A 16,930-nucleotide genomic window follows, 5' to 3' on the forward strand; every position below is an offset into this window, starting at 1 on the left:
CTTCTCAATACTCTGTATCTCTTTACTTTCACAAAAGGAAATTTGTGTCTTTTAAAAATTTTACTTTCACAAAACATAGGATTCATGATTAGTTTTTGGTATTGTCATTCATTCATTTGTTCAACAAACAGGTTTTGAGCACCTACTGAGCAGTCTCTTGTGCTGAATATACAGGGGTAAACTGACAACTTTGAGTCTATGGGGGAGGGCTGACATACATACACAGGTTGTTCTAAAAACGACAAGTGCCCTGGCTCTTTTTACAGTGTTGTCCATGGCCACATCCCTGTGTTTAAGCTGATTCATTAAATCTTTCGAGATTCCAACTTGATTAATTCTCAAATTCCAGTGGCTTTTTTACCTGCAATATGCAGTATGTATATAAAGCCACATTACCATGCCTATAATTGCTATAATCACAGCATCTTTAGTTGTCCTAAAACTAGCTCAGCTCAAACTGAGCCTAATTTAGCCTAATTTCTTTGATCCTCTCCTTATTTCTCTCAGTCCTGCATTTTTCTTAACTCAGTAGAATAAAGGGGAGCCTCCTGGTGAGGGCAGGTGCAGTGGTCTCTGGGTGGATAACACAAGGTGTCCAGAGGAACTGACTCAGCCCTGGATCTCAGCCTGGGCTCCGTTCATGGCCATTCCCATTGTCCTGCATTTCATGGCAGCTCCTGTACCTGAGTATAGCAAGCTGAGATGGTGGCTCATGTATCTGCATTGCTTCTCAAGCTCAGAGATAAGAGAGAAAGACAAACCACAGATGCTCAATTACCCCTGTAACTGTCATTTTTTTTTTTTTTTACTGCAGTTTTAAACACAACTGCCTCAGGGCACAAAACGATGCTGTGTGTGGTTGCTGGTCTGCCTGCCTGGAAAAGCCAGGCCAGATGAACCATATGCAGGTTTCTATTGGGGGGGGGGGGGGGCTGAGTTTGAATTAAATTTTGAATGTGCTTCTTTGCAAGATTCCCCCATTATGGGGAAATAGCTCCCAGTGAAGCTGCCTCAGGGAGCAGGGGAGACTGTTCTCCAGCCTGAGAAGACCTTCTAAGCTATAACCACTCGCTTCTCACCAATTGTCCAATCTTTCTGTTAACAAAGACTTGGCAAAGCCGCGTAGGTGTGGGAGACACTGGAGAAACAGGAAGGGAGAAATGGGTGGGAGAGGGGAGAGGTGGTAGGAAAGCCCAGCAGTGTCTGTTGGAGGCAGCAAGCTGTGTGCTCAGGAAGGGGTGTTTCACGGGGGAGGTGGTCCCAGCTGGCATTGGGTGCAGTCACTTCCCGGGAACAAACACCAGAGTGACCAGAACCAGGCAGATGTAGCTTTAAATCAACGTGTCTCCAAGAGCAGTTTGCAAGCAGCTTTGGCATCAGTCATCCCAGGGGGCCAGTTTAAAACATCAGTTCTACTGGTGCAGCCACTCTGGAAAACAGTGTGGACATTCCTCAAAAAATTAAAAATCGATCTACCCTATGATCCAGCAATAGCACTGCTAGGAACTTACCCAAGGGATACAGGAGTGCTGATGCACAGGGGCACTTGTACCCCAATGTTTCTAGCAGCACTTTCAACAATAGCCAAATTATGGAAAGAGCCCAAATGTCCATCAACTGATGAATGGATAAAGAAGTTGTGGTTTATATATACAATGGAATACTACTTGGCAATGAGAAAGAATGAAATATGGCCTTTTGTAGCAATGTGGATGGAACTGGAGAGTGTTATGCTAAGTGAAATAAGTCAGGCAGAGAAAGACAGATACCATATGTTTTCACTCTTATGTGGATCCTGAGAAACTTAACAGAAGACCATGGGGGAGTGAAGGAAAAAAAAATTAGGGAGGGAGGCAAACCATAAGAGATTCTTAAAAACTGAGAATAAACTGAGGGTTGATGGGGAGTGGGAGGGAGGAGAGGGTGGATGGTGGGCAATGAGGAGGGCACCTGTTGGAAGGAGTACTGGAAACCAATGGTGTTATATGGAAACCAATTTGACAATAAATTTCATATTAAAGAAAAATAAAACATCAGTTCTAGAGAATCATCCCAGACCGTTAGAGAATCTCTGTGGTGAGACCTGGAATCTGCAGTTTTACTATGCTTCCCAGTTCATTTTGATGCAGGGTATGAAAACTGGTGAAAAAGCCTTTGCTCTCAGCCTACCTGCAACATTATCCACATTATCGGGCTTCTCTCTGTTTTCTCTCCTGAAAATGGAGCTTACTCCTTAATCTTTGCAAAGCTATTTGAGGATTCATGACAGTATATTTAAGTCCCTAGAACAATGGCTGGCATGCTGGAAATGCTCCATAAAAGCTAGTTTTACTGACATGCTTTCTGGCACAATTCTTAACATGCGCGTTCAAATGTCACCTGCCATCTGAGTTCAGAAAAGGTCCAAAGGGACTGATGTGGGGGGGGGGGGTTTAACCTAGCACCCACAGTTTTCCATGTCAATTTATTTTGAATGCAGAGTATGTTTCTATGCAGGGATTCCCTGCTCCCCCAGCCCAGGAAACCACTGGGGGAGGGTGTCAATTGATAGGGGTTGGGGAGACCATTAGAGTCCATGAACTTGTAAGGGAAAAAATTATACCTTTAGCCTTTACCAACCTGAAAAGAAAGGTAGCATTTGCTTCAGTTATGAACATAGGCACCAAAGCACTACAGCATAACCAGGAACTGTGTGTCACCAGTAGAAATCAACGCATTGCACCTGTTGGAGATATCTTTAAAAATCACATATATTATGCTAAGTGAAATAAGTCAGAGAAAGACAAACACTGTATGATCTCACTTATATGTGGAATTAAAAAAAAAACAAGTTGACAGATACAGAGAACAGATCAGTGGTTGCCAGGGGCAAGAGATAGGGGGTGGGTGAAATGGATGAAGGGAGTCCAAGTTACAACTTTTTAAATTTTTATAACATAAGTAAGTCCTGCAAGATAATGTATACCTTGATGACTATAATTAATAATACTTATTAATTAATAAGTATAATTAATAATACTTATTAATTAATAAGTATAATTAATGATACAATATGGATCAATAATACTTATTAAGTATAATTATATAATAATACAATACAGATTAATATGCCATATTGTATATTTGAAAGTTGCTAAGAATAAATCTTGCAAGTGTTCCTAAGAAAAAAAATTGTAACTATGTGTGTTGATAGATGTTACCTAGAATTATCATTTCATAACATATACATATAGCAAATTATGCTATACACCTGAAACTAATATGTCAATTACCTCAAAAGAAAAAAGTGACTGAACTTGTCAGGTTGTCTGCTGGGGAAGGATTCACAAACACTCATATGACAAATGAGATAACAAGTATGCGTTAGCATTGACTGACCATATGTTTTCTGGATCTTGGTCTGGGTGCTGAAGACACATCAGTGAACAAACTGAGTAAAAATTCCTGCCCTAACAGAACCGAAGTCTGTGTGTGTGTGTGTGTGTGTGTGTGTTCCATTCAGGTAGTAAGATTAATGTACTGACATTACCTAACGTTGGGAGCCTTGTTTGGCTCAGTTAAAATGGATCATGGAAAGAAGATCTTGAAGTCTCTTCTAGCTTTAATATTTTTAAAATGTTGACAATGGTGAGGCATAATTATCAAAACATTTGCTACGTGGGCAAATCTTTCAGGCTAAGAAATCCCTTTGCCTTTAAAAAAGTATTATTTTGATCTATAAATCAGCAACCTTTATAGAATTTCTCAAGGCTTCTCTTTGTGTCTTTCACTTTATTTATGTAGGACATGTTGTCAGGGTCTCAGGGTCTCATATTCCCTCAGCCCTTCTTGGAGGCCATGTGCTGAGCGTTTCTGTACAGGCTTCCCATGCCTCTCTCTGTCAAAGGGAACAAACTTTGCCCATATATAGGGCAAGATAGAAGTTCAGGAGTTGATATGCTTGGAACAACTATCAACCAATGAGGAGTAGGAGGTGGTGGATAAATATCCAAACATTTTCACCCCCAGAAGAATGATTCTACAGTGTCTCTCCCAGAAAGTCTTCACTGGGATTGAGCCCCAGTTACCCACAGTGGTACACCACTCATTAAAAAAGGGTTTTTAAAAAACTTACCTCCCTTCTTCATGTCACTTCTCCACTCTGCCGTGTGAGAGAGCTTCTGGCATCATCTCCCAAATAAAGTACTTGTATCTAAGTCTCTGTCTTAGGTTCTCCTTTTGGCAGAACCCACACTAAGGTAATATATTTATTTGACCTGGAAATCCAACTGAAAATGCACACATGTGAAGGCTCAAGTTGACCGACTTTCCTGAATAATTTGGATTTGTACTACCCTGTGTCACTTTCACAGAACTGCTCCTGCTTGTACATCTTGTACCTGCTTCAGACTGAATCGATCCTTTCTCTGCCTGGAACCTCATTACTGTTTCTTTGATGACACAGTGCTATTCATTTGACCAGTTTGACCAAAGAATCTGAACCCATTGAGTTGTTAACTTCATGGGATGATTTTATTTTTTCAGTAATTGCTAGTGTGTTCTTCCCAGTGGGTAATGGGGACACAACCATAAGTCAGTGTGATTCCAACTGTCTAATCCATTTAAAAAAATCAATCTCATTCGAATTCAAAATAACTCCCTTCTCTTTTGCTTGGGCTAAACTTGTATCAGAGAAAGAGGCAGCAGTAGATAGGAAGTGGCAGAAGATACAGTGTGCATTCTTAGTCTCCTTTTCTTTCTTCTAGATCCTTCACGCAAACTATGGGGGTGTCACACTAACACATGGCCCAAATGCATAGGGAGCAGCCAGGAAGGGAGGTTCCAGTAACCCAGCTGGGCGTAGCCAGCCACCTTGGAGATTTTGTTGGAAGAAGGGGAGAGGCTGAATGTCATTTGTGTCAGCCTGAAGACTACAGCCTCTGCTGTTTAGAGTGGTCTTGGTGTAGATGGTATATGCAGATTTTAGAGTAAGGTTCAGCTCCACCCTCAGCCCTTCACCCTGCAGAAAAGTAGCCTCATCTTCCTTTAATTTCCCCCATGGTGCATGCCTCCAATGCACTCTCCAAGGGAGGCATCTCACTACTTGGTTAATGGTTTGATATGTTCCCTGTTCCCTCTCCATTATTTATCATAGACAAAGGGACCTCTTCTTCCATGTTCTGTAATGGCTTCCTGCCTGAGGGAGGAAGCTTCCAACTTTCTCTTCCCTGGCACATAATATACTACATCCTTTCTCATCCTGCTATCTCAGGCTATTTCCTGAGGGTTTCCACCACCTGAAATTTCCAGGTGAGAAACAAGCTCTTTATATACAAGTGTCCCTCTCAACATCACAGGATAAATGTCAATGTCTCTCTGGTCCGCCAAAGAAGAAGAGGCACCCAATACTCTCTTTCCAGCTGCCAGAGAGCCACATACCTGCTCTGATCCAGAATAATCTCCTTTTTATGTCTCTGTTGGTAAAAGCCTTCAGATCAGTTCAGCATCTTTGACACAGGGAAAAGGTGTAAGGGTCTTTAGCCATGAGCCTGGCTTTCCTTGCCCATGGCCTTCCAGAATTTAGTAATTTTGTTCTCAGTTGTGGTATCTTTACCACAGTCTTACACCATCTGTAACCTCCGGGGATGGAAATATTTATCTTTGGTTCATGTCATCATGATGTTACATATAGCATTATACTAACTCATGTACATTCCTCAAGATCATAAAGAAACCATTCTTGGTTACTCAAGAAAACTAATTTGGGAAATCACTGGATGTTCTAATAACACGATGGGAAAAAGGCAAACATTTATTTTTATTTGCAAGTGCAGTTTCTGCCAATAGTTAGTGCTCACAAAACCTTTTAAGCTACAGTAACTTTTGGTAAACTCAATGAATATTTATAAAATACCCAGTGATAAGAAAATTACAGAAAAATTTCCATTACACCATTGAAAATGTTTGGAATCCAAAATCCACTATTTTCTGCAATGGTTTTTAATATTTGTTCTGGTTAAAAAAAGATTTCTTTCTCTTTCTACTTCTACATAGTCCTGGTTAAATTAATACAATCTGTCCCATGAACTTTTAGGATGGCCATTTTCTGGATTTAGATTTTTATTCATACATATTTATATCAATATTTTAATATTTTACATAAAACATTGCTTTGCTATGTTTTATGAAACAAAATTATAGATCCTATTTATGGTGAGACATTTCCAGTTTGGGGGAAAAACTGAAAACCTAATCTGTAGAGGTCATTTTATGCCTTCCCCCCCCCTTTTTTTAGCTATAATAAATAATTAGCAACCTATTAATTACAAAAATTCTTAATTATGCCTAGAGCAACCAGAGCATTTTCATACATTTCAAATCCTTTTTGTTACTGTATGTGAAGTCATTAAGAAAAGCCTCTGGTTGTCCAGTTTAGTAACAAATGGCTTTTTTTTTCTGATGCATAATTAATAGAAACTAATGATGACTATGTAGCTCTTCCAGAGTTTTTAAAGGCAAATCTATATTGGCCTACAGTTAACATGCAAATTCATCCAACAAGCAACACAAAATGTATTGTAGTCGTCATTCATTGTTATCAACATTCAAGAAGATCTAGTCAGCAGTACATCTCTCCTATGTCGGAAACACATTATAACATGGTCACAACTGAAGTCAGAGCACACCTGGTAAGATACCCCCTTCCTAATTCATCCTCAACTTCCAGCACAACACATGAACAATAGCAATTAATACTGTGGTACAAAGGTAAATACAGACAAGAGTTTGGTGTGCTAGCATACAGAGTTTTAAAAACAGTGACAAACGAACCCAAACATCTTGCCCTGTTCTCTCTCCTTTCCCTTGGTGAGACTGGAATTCTCACAGTCTTACTTAAAACATTCAATTTGGGAACTGAGTCCAATGATCGTAGCACTGAAATTATTCCCGTGGAGGGAAATTTGGCCACAAGGGGACGCCATACCTATCTGAGAGAGGGCACTCTGGGGACCACCCTGCTGTGCAAATACTGGCTTGTGACTAATAGCCTTGAAGGAAAATTTGATTTTTCCCCATATTTAGCTTTATCCCAAGGAGTAGCATGGTGGCATATTGTGGCTCAAATTTTATTTTATTATTTTTGGTTGGATAAGTGAAATGTGTGCCTCCATCACCATCACTCTTAATTCTTCCTCCATCACGTAAGACACTTGTTAAGATAAGAAAGATATTCTACTAAAGCTGACGGTGATTGAGAGTCATTCAGTATTCAAAGTTCCTAAAGAATCGTTGGTTCTCTGAAAGGGATAAAAAAGTAGGAAAGGCTTTTGTTCAAACTCTTGCTAGTAAACAATTACTTCAACTGATACAATGGCTACGTGACATCAAAGTACTATAAATTATCAAAACTATCGTACAGAAAAATTACAAATTCATTGCAAAATACATTACACTGCTACCATTAAGAAAAAAGTGCTTTTTGTTTTCCTTTCTTTTTTTTCTTTCTTTTTTTTTTTTTTTTTTGCCAGAAAAGTATTCTTTCAATATAGAAAATCCTATGCGTTACCCTGCATGTGGCTAGGATATATCGTAACGGAGTTTGTACTGAGTCCTTCTGATTTGCTGGATGAAGGGCTGAAAAATATAATAATGACTTATTAAAGCCTTGTTCCAAATGATCACGCCAGCTGTCGGTGGAGAGATGCCTATTTAAGACACAAGAAGATGCCCTGGTCTGTTGAACCCTGCCTGTCATCACATTGTCCCATCAATCAGCTGGGTAGAGTCCACAAGACTCTTTCGTGTTCCTCATGTTCTCCTGAATTATTCTTATGTCCTCATCTAGCGCTTCCACTGAATCCTTTGCTCAGTGATGTCTGTATTGTCTCATGAGGGGAACGATGCAAGATGGCGGACCTGCCAGTTTCAAGAATGGATGTCCAAGGAGTTCCTGGGCTGTGGCTCTTTGTGAGGGTTCCCTCACCAGCATCAGGTCTAGGAATCCCCGGAGCACTGAAGAAACCTGTGAGAACACAAGATTCCATTCTGAGGACTAACACAGAAATGCAACTAGTTCCCCTAGAGTGGTTTCCCAGCCAATTTCCAGTTAAGTTATTCTATCAAACAACATTGAATTCTAGAAAGTCAGCTTAAGAAGACAGAAGTTATGCAAGCAAAAAGTAGGTACTGCCTTTATTAACATAAGATGTTTTTTTACCTTCTTCAGGTTTGAAATAATATGAGCAAATGACATGGCAATAAAGAATGACAATCTGCTGACTAAATCGAATAATAATAGAAATAACAGCATTATGAAGTGCTTACTATTTATAAGGACTGGTCACACACATATGATGAAATGTGGTACAAACATGGAATAGTTTTATTTTTCTAACTGCAACCATCTAGGCTTTGTGGACTCCCCCTTCTTGAAGACAAATAAGCTTCTGTAGGGTTACCTGACACAGATAACATGTTTTTCTGTAATTCATTATAATTCACTTTTTGAAGTATATCTTACATACATTCAAATGTATAAATATGATGTGTATATTTTACAGTAGTATTTTTCTATATATTTACACCTAATTACTCTCCAGCCCCACCAAAATACAGACCATTTCTACCACTCCAGGGGCTGACCTCCGGCCCCCTTCCTGTTAATACCCATCTCCCTGCAAAGGATTACCACTCTCCTGACTTCTAATAGCATGAATTAACATTGCCTCTTTTGTCCTTTATAGAAATGGAGTCATATACCATCAGGTCTCCTCTTTCACCCTCTTTCACTGGTTTCTTTCACTCAACATTGCATCTGTGGGATTCATCCTGATGTATGTGGTAAAAGCTTTCTCCTTTTCATGAATGCTGTGTAACATTCACTGTTAAATTGTACCACATATTATTTATCCATTTGGAAAACAACCTTGGGCAGTGTCTAATCTTTGACCATTAGGATTAAGGCTGCTCTTCTACATGACATTGAAAAACATCACACCATTCTTTTTGGAAGTGGGACTCTTTTGATGTCATGCTATTTTAGCCATTTTTAATTGTGTAAACTTATTCCAATTTGGTCAAGGTTTTAACCTCCTGTTCGTTTCAGTTTCCTGGTTGTTTTTTGCTTGTTTGTTTGTTTGTTTTGCAAGTTCACACAACTATAGGGGTGATTCAATTGGGAGCTCTTCTCTAAGACTTCGGTGTGGGGGAAGAGGGTAATACTGCCCTAAAAGGCAGCCTTACTTCCTCTCAGTGCCATGAGGCAGAGGGCAGGGGAGGTGTGTGTCTGGGTCAGTGTTATATCATCTCGTGGGAATGGCCCCTCCCAGCAAGCCCTGTCCCTCCACCCGCACCGGCAGCTACCAGAGTGGTAGTTTTTGTTTTTCTCTATTTTTTTAAAAAAGTTTATTTATTTATTTTGAGAGAGAGAAAATGTAAGTGGTGGAGGAGCAGAGAGTGTAGGGAGAGAAAGAATCCCAAATGATCCCCACTATCAGCTCAGAGTTGAATGCGGGGCTCGAACCCATGAACTGCAAGATCATGACTTGACACGAAGTCGGGTGCTTAATCTACTGAGCCACCTAGGCGCCCCAGACTGGTGGTTCTTTGACTCAGCATCATTTTTTTCTGAGCTTGACCCTACCTGGCAATCCTTAGGAAACAGGAAAGATCCTACTTGGTCCCTTAACCATGCCCTTCATGGCCCGTATGATCCAGTCCCTGCCCACCTCTCTGACATGTCTTGTCTTCCTCCTTTCTCTGGCTCACTTTGGTCAGCCACAGAATCTTTCCATTTTGGCATAAGGCCTTTGCACCTGTTGTTCCCTCTGCCTCAGACATTTTTCTCCCAGATCTTTGCATATCTTGCTCTGTCTTGCCATTCATATTCCAGTTCAGTTAATCTTTCCTCAGAAAGGGATTCTTTCACCCTTCAACCTAAACAAGCTCTGAATCCCCTCTCCTGCATACTCCACTGCATTACAGTGTTTTATTTGCTTGATAGCATATACCACTGTCTGAAATGAATTTTGTTCCTTCATTTGTTTATAGTTTACCACCTGACTCCCCAACTAGAACACAAACTCTATGAGACTCAGGAAATCTGAGGTCTTGAGCTACAATATCCCCAGTAATTAGGACAGTCCCCAGTATGTCACAGGTGCTCCGAGAGGGAATTCTTGTGGAGTGCCTGATTTACTCTTCTAGCCAACCCTACAAAAGAGGAGCCAACTGTATCCCATTTTACAGATAGACTTCAGAGATGGAGAGGCTAAGTGCCTAGCCCAGTGAGTGAACAGGAAGAGCAGAGATTTGAATCCAAATGATTCAAATTCCAAAGTTCATGCCCATAAACCAGGATCTACTCCTGGGGAGGATAGGCAAGTCTTTGAAACTACAGAGAGAATGGAGAAGCTAAGAATGACTTTGAACTTCAGCAACACATGCTGTTTCTCACCTTGTGTAGGTCCTTCACTCTTGGAGGTAAACTGTCCCGAATCCTCCGCATTGCCTGGAGGGGGGGCTCATTGAAATAGGGGGGCTCGCCATCAATCATTTCTATCACCATGATTCCGAGGGACCAGATATCCACCTGTTAGGGACAATCCAATGGTTATCTCAGGCCAGGAGAACATTCTGAAATTCTGGATGTGTCTAGGGGACCTAACAGATTCATACCCATTTATAAATTAATGTGGTATTTGTAAACTCTCAAAATTTACAACACAGATTTATAAACTGAACTGTTGAGTTATAAAGTTTTTGCTAATGGTCTTCATTTCTTTCTAAATGTGACTTCAGTGAAGATTCTGCCATTTAGGTACACATGAATATGTTAACATTCTGGACCTCAGGAGTCCAGAACTTTTTTTTTTTTTTTTTTTTTTTTTTTTTTTTTTACTGTTAACTTTGGTGTTTACAGGCCTATCAGGACAGATGAGGAAAACACCCAAAGTTTTATACTATGAATGTAGAGAAGAAAGTTGCATTTAAAACCATAAAAAAGGGAAGCTGACATATTCATAACAAACTGCAAAAAGCTACTTTACACAACACGATATATGCTGATCCTTTTATTAATTTGATTTCTAAAAATAGTTCTTCTTTCTCTACTTTGGAGTTATTTCCTTTGCATTTTATCATTTTGAAGCAGCATGCACAACACTCTGCTTTGTAAAAACATTTTCAGGGAATGGAGAAAAGAAAAGGAAGGGATGACAAGCAATTCTTTCTGAGTAAAGAACGGGAAGTCAGGACAACGAGAAGCCATCGCTGTGCTATAAATTCCCAGTTACAGCCACTTCCCTGTTACAGCCTCATTATACCTCTTATCAGTTAGCTGCATTCCTGTTATAACCCTTGCTGTAATCTTCACTGAGAATTTATGCTCTTGGGACCACAGTGATAAAAACAAGTACTCATTCAAGGGCAAGCAAACAAGGAAAGAGAGCAGAGTCTGCCTTCACTTCTGCCAATATCCTTAGTTCACTGGTCCATGCTGCCTCTTCATGCTTCTCCTCTCTTAGAATCACCTTCTGCACCATAATGTGTGGAAATGTTGTGTGCCTGGCCGGAACGAACTCTTTGCTGCCCTGTGTGTAGACTTGTGTGTCTCAGAGCTTCACTCATGCTACTCCCTCCCTAGAAGGCTTTTCCTCCACTCCTTCTGGCCCCTTATTTTCACATTTCCAAACCTTGTCCCTTAATAGATTAAGAGCAATTGTTTCTTTCCAAGGGAAACAGAAATTGTGCCATATTTTAAAATGTTATAATATTCATACATAATTTTTTTCTCTGGGAAAACATTTGTTCTCTGTCCCTCTATGACACCTGCTCCTCTGTGCATCTCTGGCTACTTTTCAAGTTGTACTGCCGTGCTTTGAGTGTGCCTGCCACAGAGGATGCGATTGGAGTTTGTGTGATCTACCTCCCTCACCCTCAGTGTCTGTTTAGGACCTCAATAAATGCCCCTGGGTCAATGTTGTGGTGATTTCGTCAATGACAGCTAGTCCCCTTCCTGCCACAACCTCCTCTGTGACAAGTCTAGTGAATGGGGTCAAAGGTGGAGTCCAAAGTCATCACCCTGATCTGTGGTCATTAACTCTCCCAGAACCACTGAATCCCTAAGCCTGCTGTCCTGCCACTCCCAAACAATGACTGTCACCCCCTTACCTCTGTCCCATAAGGTAGCCTAGAAATCACCTCAGGTGCCATCCAGTAAGGAGTGCCAACCAGTGATTTCCTCTTCGGCACCTCTTTAGAAACTTGAGCACAGAAACCAAAGTCAGATAGCTTTATCTGAAAAGGAAAGGAATATAACAAGGTAACAATCTAATAATACCAGTTTCCAGATGGAGAAAGAGAATTTCAAATTCAAAACAAAATAGTCTCATGAACAGGCCTTGGAAATATGGGAGGTGGTCAGACCCTTTTATTGAAAAGGCACGATCCATTTTAATGGAAAAACCTCTCATGGCTCCACCAGGGTTGACTTGCAAATGTGAAACCAGAAAAATTTACAAATTACACTCCAGACGACACATTTGTTAAAATTCAAACACACAACTCTAATACTTAATATACAGATGATGGCTTAGTGTAAGTGAATTGCTATTCTTCACGTGAGTTTTGTACAAACTGCTGGAATTTAGGTTGTTTTGCATTGAACATATTTAGATTTCCAAGTACCATGAGATGATTAAAATCGTCAACCCCATTTCTATATTTGAATTAATGCAAGGCCCCATTTCTATAGAATGCTGAATATTGGCTCTTATTTTTGTTTTCCTTTTTTTCTCATCACAAATTGAATTTGCCAATGTGAACATCAGTGTAGGTAGAAATATGGGTATAGAAACTGGATGTTAGCACTTGTACTAAGGCTTTAAGGTGGTCATCCTAATGACCCAACCAACATATATATATATATATAATTTACCTTAGATGTCATTAAAAAAAGCCCTGAGAACTCTTGCACAGAGCTTTCAAGATTACTCTTAAGAACATACTGCACCATTAGGCACCCTGCAGGTATGTATACTTCAGAGAACCAGGATTCAGTTCATTTGTGGGGGCCATGATTCCTGCTCATGATGACTTGATCTGAACTTCAGATGGCCTCACTGAAGAGGACTGCCACTTAGGGCTGCTGGTGATGACAGAATACACGCAAAGAAAACAATGGTTCAGAATGGGCATTTAAAATAAAAATTCTCATAGATTAAAGGTATAGTCTCTATGGCACAAATTCTCCCTTAATTCTCTTCAGAACTCCCTGAATTGTTTCAACCCTTTTCCCAGGCTGTCTCTCTGCTGCCTATGCCTTAAAGACTGGGCTTCCTAGGGTTCAGGTCTTAACCCTCATCTCTTCTCTCTGTATATGCTCTTGCTGGGTACTTTTCTTCCTCCCATGCTTAATTAAGATCTCTTTCTCCTCCCTTCTAAACCTAGATTTCCATCGAATATATGTTTCCACATGGAGTTATATGCAGGGTATAAGGTCTGTGTCTAGAGTTTTTTTCTTGTGGATGTCCAGTTGTTCCAGTACCATTTGTTGAAAAGACCATCTTTGGTCCATTGTATTGCTTTTGTTCCCTTGTCAAAGATCAGCTGACTCTATGTGGGTCTATTTCTGGGCTAATTGGTTCCACTGGCCCATTTGTCTATTCTTTTGCCAATAACACTGTCTCAATGACTACAGCTTTCTAGTAAGGCTTAAAGTCAGGCAGTGGTAGTCTTGCATGACTTTGCTCTTCTTCTTTAATAAGCGTTGGCTAGTGTGATGGTATTTTGCCTCTCCACACACACTTTAGAATCAGCTTGTCAATATCTACAAAATAATTTGCTTGGATTTTGACTGGGATTGCATTGAATCTATAGATTGAGTTGGGAAGAAATGACATTTTGGCAATACTGAGTCTTCCTATCCATGAACATGGAGTATCTCTACATTTATTTAGTCCTTTGATTTCATTTGTCACTGTTTTCATAGATTCCCTCATATAAATTGAGCATACATTTTGTTAGACTTATACCTAAATGTTTAATCTTAGGGTGTTAGTGTAAATGGCACTGTGTTAATTTCCAATTCCACTTGTTCATTACTAGCATATAGCAAAATGATGTAATTCTGTTTAAAACCATATATCCTGCAACCTTGTAATAGTTTTAGTTTTTCTTGTCAATTCTTTTGGATTTTATACATAGATGATCATGTCATCTATGAAGAAAGACAGTTTTATTTCTTTCTTCCCAGTATGTATAACTTTTATTGTTCTTTTTTTTTTTTGAATTACTGCATATGCTAGTACATCTAGTATGATGTTGAAAAGGAGAGGTGAAGGAGAACATCTCTGCCTGCTTCCTAATCTTAGTGGGTAAGTATATTCAATTTTTAAGCATATTTCAAGGCCCTGGTCACTTCTCACTTCCTCCAGATTTTTTCTCAGGAGCCCATATTGATCTCTCTCCTCTCCAGATGTGAGAGAATTTAGCACTCACTCAATCTTGAGCTATTTTCTGATGCTGATTTTGTCCCTCCAACTAGAGATGACAGTCCTCAGAGGCAACGGTTCTACCTCTTAATTGTGAAGCCTCACTGTGTTCCTTAAAAGCTGGGAAAACAGTAGGTAACCAAAAAACACATGTTACTAGATTGATTTATTTTATAATGACACATACATATATGATAGCAGATCATGTGGTGGAGGACACATTGGTACTCTTTCTGAAACCACTATTGACTTACTGAAGACAGCTGTTACTAGTATCAAAGTTGGAACACAGATGAAGTGGGAGTAATGTTTCAGAAATTATTGGGGCCTTTTTCTATTTCCTTGTTCATGATCTCCTCTCTAATCAGGCCAAGGTTAGTGTTGGTATGGTTTGGGGTGGGAAGAGATTGAAATGCTTCAGATGGAATGCTATAGAAAGCTGGTTTAATGGAGAGATGATTTTTCTCCACTGCTTTGGCATATCAAGCATCAAACCCAGATGAGTCAGATCATAGACTTCCCATGTGGTATAAAGAGAGACCTGTGGCCATAGTAGCTGGTCCATAATCCTTGCTGCCCTATTGTAAAAGGAATCTACAATTCAGAGAAGTGAAAATCCTATAGTCCAATCCTTTTTAGCCTGGGATTATTTGCAGAAGAAGACAAAGAGCAGTGATTTTATTATGGCAGGTCCCAATTTATTATATATCACTTCCATCACCCAAGCACATGGTGGTGGCCTTCAGAAATATCTAAGTAGCATACACCACCAAACAAACAAGGGAGAGGAGAAGCCACATGTATCTGTGTTCAGAGGTAGTATTCAAAATATTTAATAACCAGAATCATCTAGATCAATTGGAATCTAGACATAAAGTTGAGCTGTGTCCTGGAGTTATCCTAGGGCTTTACTATCTTTAATGAGGCACGGGCATCCCAGTAAAGGGCTGTTATAATGGGGGATACTCCAATGACTTGAAACAGTGGCTATTAACTAACAAGCATGAAAATATTGTAATATTTTAATATGGGTATAGACATAGTAGTGAATACTGGCTGAACATCAACCTTGGCTCTGCTCAATGTGGCCCCCATGGAGAGATGGCACAACAGAGTGGATGGCAGAGAACCTGAGGCAATGCTTCTGGCTTCCATGGTCTTGGTCTACTGTGCAGGGGCCCAGAGCTCCTGCAGATCTCAGTGAGGGAATGAGGAAGTGGTTGACATGAGAAGCTTCAGGATGGCTTTCAAGACTTGAAGAAAGAGGCTGGATTTGTGAAATGCTGCAGAAGACACCTTCCTGAAGAGTCCAGTAGCTGTGTGACCTGTTAATCATCAGTAGTCACCAGTCTTGGTAGAAGAAGCCAGTTATGCCAAGGCAGGGACCAGAACGGAACAAAATGGGTCTAATATCCTTTACTTTGAATTCCCATAAGCCACATTTGTCCCTTATTCTCCCAGACTCTTTGAGAAAGAGGGGGGTAGGAAGTGGTAAGATGGAGTAGATGGTGGCCAAATCTGAAAGACTGAGGTTCTAAGGTATCAGCTGAAACTTATAATAATGTGGTTGAACTTTGACAGACAATGTTTAAATTATTTAAGCAGGCTAAATTTAATGGACTGAATTAAAAGCCTTTTTTCTTTTCTTTTCATCAATGGAGTTTTGTGAAGAAGTGCAGATCAGTTTTAAGAAGCAGAGAAATTAGGGGCACCTGCGTGCCTCAGTTGGTTAGGTCTCTGACTCTTGATCTTGGCTCAGGTCATGATCTCACGGTTCATGGGATTGAGCCCTGTGTCAGGCACTGCCCTGACAGTGCAGAGCCTGCTTGGGATTCTCTCTCTCAAAAATAAATAAGCATTTAAAAAAAAAGAAGCAGAGAAACTATAATTGATGGCGCATGCATGTGTGGTTATTTCCAAAGCTTTGGTGTGAATAAATTTGCAATCCTACTATACAGACAGTGGAGGAGGAACAATTTTGCCAAATCATTTTTTTTGCCTGTAGATTTTAAAAAATATGAATTAAGGAGGTGAATGTATCAGCATTTTGGTATTGGCAGCTTTTAATACCTCTAATGTGGCTTTCTTCTTCTAGACATAAAAAAAACCCCAAAACTGCCAGACTAATAATTATCTCGGCAATATGTAAGGTGAGAAACTGAAACTCAACACTAGGAAGCTAGGCCTGTTCCTCTGTTGTAGAAGTGCAACTGTTTTTACATGATTTTTTTTTACTCATCCAAGGACATAAAAGAGACAATTCTCTAAAAGAACATAATTGCACACAACACTCTTCCAAATAAATCTGAAAGTAGATAATGGGAACTTAAGTAATGAGTATAATAAAGTACTGTAGGGAGATCTTCAAAGCAAATCACAGACTCTAAGCTGAGCCTTATTTGAGATAGAACTGTACAGAATGGTGTATTAGGAAGCACTCTGTCTCACTAATGCAGTTA

General features: G+C 39.9%; 1 protein-coding gene across 2 annotated transcripts in view; it reads right to left on the reverse strand.

The window, feature by feature from the left end:
- Positions 1 to 7,456: 7,456 nt before the first annotated feature.
- PAK5 (p21 (RAC1) activated kinase 5) overlaps positions 7,457 to 16,930 on the reverse strand; it is a 283,919-nt gene continuing 274,445 nt past the window's right edge. For both annotated transcript variants that reach the window (XM_027069572.2, XM_027069576.2), the window contains 3 exons: positions 12,151 to 12,276; positions 10,436 to 10,570; positions 7,457 to 8,002 (listed from right to left, as the gene is read on the reverse strand). In XM_027069572.2, the coding sequence (XP_026925373.1) occupies positions 7,847 to 8,002; positions 10,436 to 10,570; positions 12,151 to 12,276 (417 nt within the window). In that variant the 3' untranslated portion in view covers positions 7,457 to 7,846. The remainder of the gene's footprint in view (positions 8,003 to 10,435; positions 10,571 to 12,150; positions 12,277 to 16,930) is intronic.

This window comes from Acinonyx jubatus, chromosome A3 (genome assembly GCF_027475565.1).
Source record: "Acinonyx jubatus isolate Ajub_Pintada_27869175 chromosome A3, VMU_Ajub_asm_v1.0, whole genome shotgun sequence".
Lineage (NCBI taxonomy): Eukaryota > Metazoa > Chordata > Mammalia > Carnivora > Felidae > Acinonyx > Acinonyx jubatus.